Source organism: Archocentrus centrarchus, chromosome 1 (assembly GCF_007364275.1).
Source record: "Archocentrus centrarchus isolate MPI-CPG fArcCen1 chromosome 1, fArcCen1, whole genome shotgun sequence".
Classification (NCBI taxonomy): Eukaryota; Metazoa; Chordata; class Actinopteri; order Cichliformes; family Cichlidae; genus Archocentrus; species Archocentrus centrarchus.
Genome location: NC_044346.1, coordinates 1889753 through 1898204, shown reverse-complemented (window position 1 = coordinate 1898204; position 8452 = coordinate 1889753). Strand labels below are relative to the sequence as shown.

Sequence of the window (8452 nt, the reverse complement as noted above, 5' to 3'; positions counted from 1 at the left end):
GCACACTGTAATATAATAAAAAATGAATAAAATGAATTGAATATTACCCAGCATTGGTTATAGGTTTATCCCCATTATTATTATTATCAGTAAACCGCGGGTATAAACTTCGCTGTAATGACACTCAGCGAACACCAGAGGGCAGAGTGGACCAGCTAAACTCTCATTTTCATTTCATTTAAAACTTCTTTGGTTTTAAACTTGAGCTTTAATGTTATTGGTCCTTAAATAAAACAATTTTAGTGACGTCAGAACGTCACACAGCCACAGTCTGCAGACCTAAGAAGGAAACGACACACGCACACAGAGATGGAGCAGAAAAAGAGAAAGTCAGAAACTTCATTAAAATGAACATATTTAATTACTCTTTTAATTTCGATAAATCTCAACCTTTAGCATCTGAAATCCTTAGTTTTATTACGAAAATACACTTTACTCGGTTAAAGTCAGTAAAAAATATACATTTTAAAGATTTCTTGGGGGGGGGGGGGGGGGGTGTCCTTGATTAATCTGGCTTTCAGAGGTTCTTTCTAAAACACAAACCTTTCCAACCTGCCGCGGCGCGCATTCCCGCGTCCGTTTGACAGCCACGGGAACGCGCAGGGAGTCTGCTCCTTTAAGTGGGAAGAAACTGCCCCCCCTCCACCCCGCTCTCCCCCCGTCTCAGCCGGACGGCCTGCTCTCCCGGAGCCGTGATGGGGATTTGAACGCACCTCTTCCGCACAGCCCGGCTCAGAGCGCAGCGGGCGGGTCCGCGTCACTTCAGCGCCCCGCTTTGGATGTAACCGGATCGAATCGGACCTGCTCACTGACCCGCCACTCGGTCGCCTGGAGCTGGAGGCCGAGACCAGGACAGCGTGTGGCCGGGCTGCCGCTGCTGCTGTCGGCGGACTGTGGCCGCGAGCGGAGCCTGCAGGGACCCGCTACTCCCCCTGCTCCTCGCTCTGCTGCTGGACCCGGTCTGGGATACGCGCAGACGGGAATAAGTGGTTGGCGTTCCGGTACCGGGACTTGGATGTGTGTTTCGCCCCGCAGGGGTCAGCGGGAGTCCGGGAGGAGAGACGGGGCCGATGGCGCAACGGGTGCGTAAACATGAACTTGTGTGTGATGGAGAGAGAGGCACGCGCTGTTTTCAGGCTCGAGCCTGGCGTTGAGAGCAGGAACCGAGTCCAGAAAAGTGAATCCGGACCCGGGGAGAAACCCGCGCGGCACTTCTCAACAAACTCACCGAAAAGCAGGGGAAAATAAAAATCCGGAAACTTTCACTCACAGTCTGATTTTTTTCTCGTATTAATTTTAATTTTAATTTATTCAACTGAAAGAAACACGAAGTTTCTTCTGCGCGTAAAAATCGTCCGTGGCGTTTTCCGCCGCCTTAAAGGCGAGTTTATACTTCTTTAAAAAATTAAGCCTTTTAAAATGTGTGAAAATTTTTTATTTCTTCTCAGGACACAAAACATTTCCAGGAAGTTATTTTTAATTCAACGACATGCAGCAAAAAACTTTAATCTTTTTACTGAAAATACAACAAATGGCATCATTTATAAAATTAAACGGTTCATTTTTCAGCATAAAGTCAAAAATAATTTTTCTTTTGTTCGTTTTGATTTTTGGAAGTTTTGAAACTTTCCGTTATTTTATTTTATTTTATTTTAATTTTAAAATTTTTTTTTTTAGTTAAAGTTTGACATGAAAGCCGGTTTTTGTTTTTTCCTCTCTGGGTTTTTGGAACTTTTCAGACTTTTTTAGGCTCAGTTGAGACTTTGAGAGCGCGCTGAGGTCGAGCTGCCGGCACCGGAGAGGCGCTCACTTCAGTTTCTGCTGCGGGGAAAAGCGCAGAGAAACACGAAGGACCGCAGCTGCAAACACACTCAGGAATTACAGCTGCGCTCCGGAGTTAAAATAAGTTTCCATAAAACACGATTCATTTAAAGGTTTTAAATAAATCATAATTCTGCTGCTCTCAGATCAGACTCTGCACTCACACAAATATAATTCCATCACGTAAATCTGAATCAGTGCAAATCTGAGGTTTGTCTGAAAAATGAAATATTTTTTCATTATATTTCGTATTTATATTTTATATTTGAGTGTTTCATTTCTTTTTTTTTTGTCTTCTTTGTTTCTCAAACAGCAAACTAATAAACAGATATAATTTTTTAAAAAACAGCATTTTTTCTTTTTTAGTGTGTTTTTAGTATTCTTCTCTTTTTATGTTGACAACAACAGCAATAATAATAATAATAATGGTAATAATAATAATTCCTTAAATAAGCATAGCTGCCACCTTGCTGTGGTGTGTTTTATGAAATTATTTAAAGCTGAATCATGAACAGAAATCAGATAAGACTTCAGTGAATTTAATTCTTTTGCTCAGTTTTATTTGATCATAATAATTTTTTTTTGGTGGCAGCAATAATTTTAATATGACTTATGACTAATCTGATTATTTCTGCAAACAAGAAAATCTGCTTTTTTAAGTCAGATTCAGACTCAGAAAAACTTTCGAAGCTGAAACAAAAACCTTTTTCTTTTTTTTTTTTTACAAATGTTTGTGATCCTATTATTCTGTCTACAGCACACACAGTGTGTGTGTGTGTGTGTGTGTGTGTGTGTGTTAGAAGTTGCAGCAGTTTTGCTGTTAGAGCAAATGCAGAAGGGTGGACATAATAATAGGAACACCTGCTGAGTGAAACTGATTTTTGAAGCGTCTCCAACATCTGGGAGAAGCTCTGGATCATAACAGCAGGTGGACAAAAAAGCAGGAACATCTGGAGCTGCTGTTTTCACTCGTTATTTTTTCTGATTTTTCTTTTTGACTTGAAGCCAGGTCAAAGGTCACACCTCTCTTATCTCTGTTTCAGTATGAAGAGCTAGCCCACTACGGGCTGGAGGGGGTGGGTGGGGTGTACGGAGACCCTCCCCACCACCACCACCACCACCACCACCCCCACGCCGCCGCAGCTGCACGCTCCCTGCAGGCCGTTCACCTGGCTGCTGCAGCCGCCGCCGCCCCCTACCCTCCACACCAGTACGCCCAGTCCACCCACAGCAGCAGCAGCAGCAGTATGGCTGCCACAGCCGGGGACGCCGTCAAGAGGGACAAAGATGCCATTTACGGGTAGGGTCACGTTCACGGTTTAATCAAACAGGAGCACATTCAGCCATGAAGTTGTAAAATAAACGTCCTGTTCACGCACACGAACGTCTGCTGCCGCTTCAGACTTCATGCAGAACTTTGTCTGCAAATACAATCCGACATGAAACCTTTTTATATAGGAAACCAGCACAAAACACACAAAGTTATGATTATGATTAAGGTCAGCTTCAGCCTGTGTGGTGATCATACAAAATCAGAGTCACAGCAGCAAAGAAGCAAAATCATCTCTGAAGTTCAAGTCGTTTCTTTCTGTCAGCAACTCCGATAAACCACAAAGTCAGAATAATAAATGTTTATCATTTACTGACCACGAACCAAACAAAAGAATATTTCATCTCTGTGCGTCACACACGTCTCAGTCATCATTTTACTTTCTAAATGGACCAAACAGCTGTGTGTCGAGTGAGAGAAACACAACACAAAGATTCACCCTCGCCGCCCTTTACGACCCTGTGGCCGTGGCTCAGGAGGCAGATCGCGCCGTCCACCAATCAGGTCAGCGGTTCGATCCCTGACTCGCTCAGTCCACGTGTTCGGTGTCCTTGCACCGAACCCCCAACAATCCCACATTACCCCCAAAGCGAGTGTGTGTGTGTGTGTGGGTGTGTGTGTGTGTGTGTGTAATACAAAGAGCTTTGAGTGCTCAGAAACGGGTCCATTTACACAAGCTTTAAAAGTTCCACAAACATTATCGTGAACACTATTAATCATTATTTCATTGTTTGTTAACAGTAAATATATCAGTGAACTCACTGTAAATGTGTTATTAATGATAACTGTGACAAACAGCAGCTGTTTTCATTTGATTTCCCCCTCAGCCGAGGAGGCGCTCGGACCTTTAAACACAACTTCAAGATTTTTCCTGCTCAAAGTGTGTGTGTGTGTGTGTGTGTGTGTGTGTGTGTGTGTGTGTGTGTGTGTGTGTGTGTGTGTGTGTGTGTGTGTGTTTGCCAGTATGGAGTTAAAGACAGTGAGCCTGCACAGATGTCTCAGCATTTTCCTGATATTTATGAGCATTTGAATAATAAAAATGAATTTAAAGCTTCAGTAAATTAAACCCTACAAACACGTTCATCACAGATTTTCTTTCGGTGGACGTAAAAAGTTCAAATTACCAAAAACTCTTTTTTTTGGTAGCGTTCACAATTTTTTCAGCTGGAGTAAAAAAATCCACTTTTATTTAAGACTAAACCGAAGCAGCGAACTTCATATTTCTGAGCTGCATTTGTATTAAAGAACCCCCAAAGGAGCATCTGACCCGGGTCCTCTGTCTGTTTTATATATATATATATATATATATGTATATATATATATGGATGTTTAAGGATGTTTAATGTTAAATGTTTAAGTTTTTAAAATCTTAAACATCCTTCTAATTAATTTATTGTTTTTAATCGCTGTAATCTTGGTTCAAATATGAGAATCATTGTAAAACGATGTCTTTTCAGTTTTTTATAAAAACAACATATTTTTATAGTTTGATTCGGTCCTCAAACTATTAAAAATATTTTGTTAAAAATATGACTGTTTGTCTCTGTAAGATTAATCCTGTCAGAAGCTGTAAAACGTTTTCAAATCCAATAAGTTATTTAGAATTATACTCGTGATCACTTAATCTGACTCATATGTTGATTAATCTCTTGTCACAAAATAAAGGAAAAAAGGAAACATTTTAAGGTTGAATTTGAATAAATAATAAATCACAAATTAAATTTGGAAAATTATTAATTAGCTGTTTTACTGTTAACTGAAATAATGATGAAGTACAATGTTGTAATTTGTTTAAGTTATTGGTTTTTGTGATGTTTTGTGTGTGTGTGTGTGTGTGTGTGTGGGGCACTCCAACACGCTGATAGCAGCACATATACGATGCTCTGCATTAGCCAATGATTACTGAATGTTGCTGTTTTGTGAAGAATTATTGATCTGTGAGCCTGTTTCATTGCTGGGGTGTCAGCGAGTCACAGAGATAAACGTGTGGCTGTAATAATGAGACAGCTCCTCCTGTTTGAACCACAGACTGGATCTAAGCTGGGCAGAGCTTCCAGGTGTGAACAGTCAAGCCTTGAACCTGCATTCTTTCTACTGTACAGCAGGGGGCGACTCCTCTGGACCCCTCCTCTGTGGGTACAGTTGAATAGTCTATTAACTTGCCATGGAGCTCCTTCTCCTAATCACTTTTCTCTGAGGTTGATGGAAAACATCATCAGGTGAAGGAGAATTTAGAAGTTGTAATTAACTCTATTAATGATAATCCTGCATACTGACAACAACAGATACAGTTAATACAAATGGACCTCGAGCGAGCTTTAAACACACTTTGATCATTTTAACATCGCTCATAATCTGGATTTAGAGGGTTTAAACACAACCCCAGCTCCAAGAAGCTGTTACAGGCCCGTGTTTCCCGCTGTGCAGCATTCCCTCTGCATCTGGGAACTAAGGAGAGCAGCTGCTGGACTTTAGGAGAAGAATGTTGTCCCGTTCTGTCTGATAGAGGATTCTAGCTGCTCAGCAGTCCTGGGTCTGCTTTGTCCTGTTTTTGGTTCCTGATGCTCCAAATGTTCTCAGCTTGTCAAAGGTCTGGACTGCAGGTCAGTTCAGCACCCGGACTCTTCTACTATGAAGCCGTGCTGCTGGAATAGCTGCAGGATTCATTTTAGCATCATCCTGCTTAAATATGAAGACCTTCTCTGAAGAAGACGTCTGGATGGGAGCACATGCTGCTCTGAAACCTGGATTTACCTTTCAGCACTGATGGAGCCTTTCCAGATGTGCCAGCTGCCAGTTCCACTGACATACCATCAGAGAGGTGGGCTTTGAACTGAGCCCTGATAACAGCTGGATGGTCTCTCTGCTCTTTAGTGCAGAGAATGCAGCGTCCATGTTTGGATCTGTCTGACCTCAGAACAGTTCCCACTTTGCCTCAGTCCGTTTTAAAGAGCTTTGGCTCAGATACAGTACTGTTTCTGGATCATGTTCACAGATGGCTTCTTCTCTGACCTGCATCTGTGGATGGCACGCTGAGCTGTGATCAGTGATTTCCAGGACAGATTATTAACGTAGATAATATTATTATTATTATTATTATTACTGTGGTGCTAGCTAGTTGCTGAAGTACTGCAAACACAACTTTATGTTTGCACTTTGAATGCATCACACGGATGTTAAAGGTGCAAGCCGACCATGACTGACGAGCGCCTCTGTGCCCTCGACTGGAATCACATGAAAAACCAATTTAACAGTATGAATTAACTTGCCAATCAGATTTAACCGTTCATTAACTGAAGGTCCAGATCACCCCAGTGTGTCCTCTGCTAAAGGAGCTAATAAAAGAAGCGCTGAGCCACCTTTCCTTAGAATTTGAAAACCGGATCAGTTGTGGTTATGGCTGCCACTCAGATGCTTCCAGGTCACTTCACTTAGTTAGGAACCACTATAAGGAAAACTGATCATCAAACTTCACCCTATGATAAAACGAGCCTCCTGCTGACCTGATCTGTGACCTCAGTAAACACTTTCCCGATGAGTTCATCTGGACCCGAGGCTGCAAAACTGGCTCATGTGGAGTCAACAGCTCAGCTACGTAGCTACAGACCCAGATGTGCTTCAGACGGTGTCACTAAACTCTTAAAATCAATTCTTACAGATGGATTTAGCTGCTCTTGTTTGAGCGCCTGGTCTTATTCCTGTGGTGGTTTACAGTCATGCACAGATTCATGCCTCCTCGGCATGAAGGAGGCACGAGGCTGTACGTTCTACTAAAGAAGTCCTGGTGGGCCTGAGAGCTCAGCACGCTGCAGCTTAAGCAAACACAGACAGACAAAGACGAGCAAACAAAGTCTGAAGACAAATGAGTCCAGAAAAGCCGAGAGGATCCTGGAAGCAGCCTCTGTTTGTCTGTTTCCTTCAGCTGCAGTTTGAGTGAAAAATGCTCACACGCTTCCTGGAAAAAGTTGAGGATGATTTTCCAAAACGAGATTTAAAAAATTGCTGTGAACATGAAGACCAAAAAGAGAAAAATGGACTAAATTCACTGTACTGAGGAGGAGGCAGACATTTTTAAACTGAAACCATCTGCAGAGCTAAGTCAGCTGTTTGCTGGATCTTTTTCATTGAATTGAATGTCTAATGTATAGATCTGGTTTGTGCTGATAGAATTAAATATATTTCAGATCACTTTGAGGCAGCAGGAAACAAAATACAGCTTTGACTGACTTCATCCCTCCTCCTCTTCCTCCTCTTCCTCCCGCAGACACCCCTTATTCCCTCTGCTTGCACTGATCTTTGAGAAATGTGAATTGGCAACCTGCACGCCGAGGGAGAGCGGCGTGGCCGGGGGAGACGTCTGCTCCTCCGATTCCTTCAGCGAGGACATCGCCGTCTTCTCCAAACAGGTAAAACAGGAAGTCAGTCTGCTGTGTTCTCCATGCCGGATTAAACCGGCAGGGCGGAGGTTTCAGACTTCATCTGCTTCCAAGCTGCATATGGAAGAAGAAGAAGGTAAAGCTTCAGCAGCAGTGTTGGTGGAGCTTCAGCTTCTGATAGAAAACCTCATTTATCCCACTTGTTGTGCATTTTTAGTTTACAGAGGCAAAAAATAGTAAAGTACTGCTTAGAAATAATGTTTCTTAAAAAATGAATAACATACTTTACCATCCCTTACGAAACTCCGCTATGGTTAACTATGGTTTTTATGCAGTAACCACGGTGGTTACTGCATAAAAACCATAGTTAACCATAGCGGAGTTTCGTAAGGGATGATGTACTTGTGCGTCATGTGCGGGTTGCAGCTTAAAGACATTAAATATGTTCTTTACTGATGACATATTGCTAATCTCACTGAGAGGAGTTCTCATAATTTGTTTGTGTTTGCAGATCCGATCAGAGAAACCGTTATTTTCATCGAACCCAGAGCTGGATAACTTGGTGAGTCATTTTAAATGGACTGAAATCTGAAAGTTGAGTACCTGCAGGTAGCACGGTTCTAAAATAACGTGAAGTGCCTTTGAGGTTCTATGAAGCAAAGTGATGAAGACCAACACTTTCGGTAAAAGGCAGCACTGACACACAACTTCAGGAAAAGCCTCATGTTCAATTTGAACATTTGGCATTGTAATGTTATATATTTGACAGTAAAAGAAAGTAGAATTGGGGCCTGGGTGGCTTAGTGGTGAAGCCGGCAACCACATACATATACCGCGTTGTGGTGCTGGTTTGCGTCCCGGCCCGTCACCAATTTGCCCGCATTTCTTCCCCCCATTTCCTGTCTCTCTCTCTCTACTGTCAATA

At 42.3% G+C, this 8452-nt stretch overlaps 1 protein-coding gene across 1 annotated transcript in view; it reads left to right on the top strand.

Annotated features, from left to right (window-relative positions):
* The first annotated feature begins 662 nt into the window (after window positions 1–662).
* Window positions 663–8452, top strand: part of meis1a (Meis homeobox 1 a) — a 38400-nt gene continuing 30610 nt past the window's right edge. The window contains exons 1-4 of the mRNA XM_030732061.1: window positions 663–1082; window positions 2865–3121; window positions 7416–7557; window positions 8039–8089. Coding sequence (XP_030587921.1) covers window positions 1071–1082; window positions 2865–3121; window positions 7416–7557; window positions 8039–8089 — 462 coding nt within the window. The 5' untranslated portion in view covers window positions 663–1070. The remainder of the gene's footprint in view (window positions 1083–2864; window positions 3122–7415; window positions 7558–8038; window positions 8090–8452) is intronic.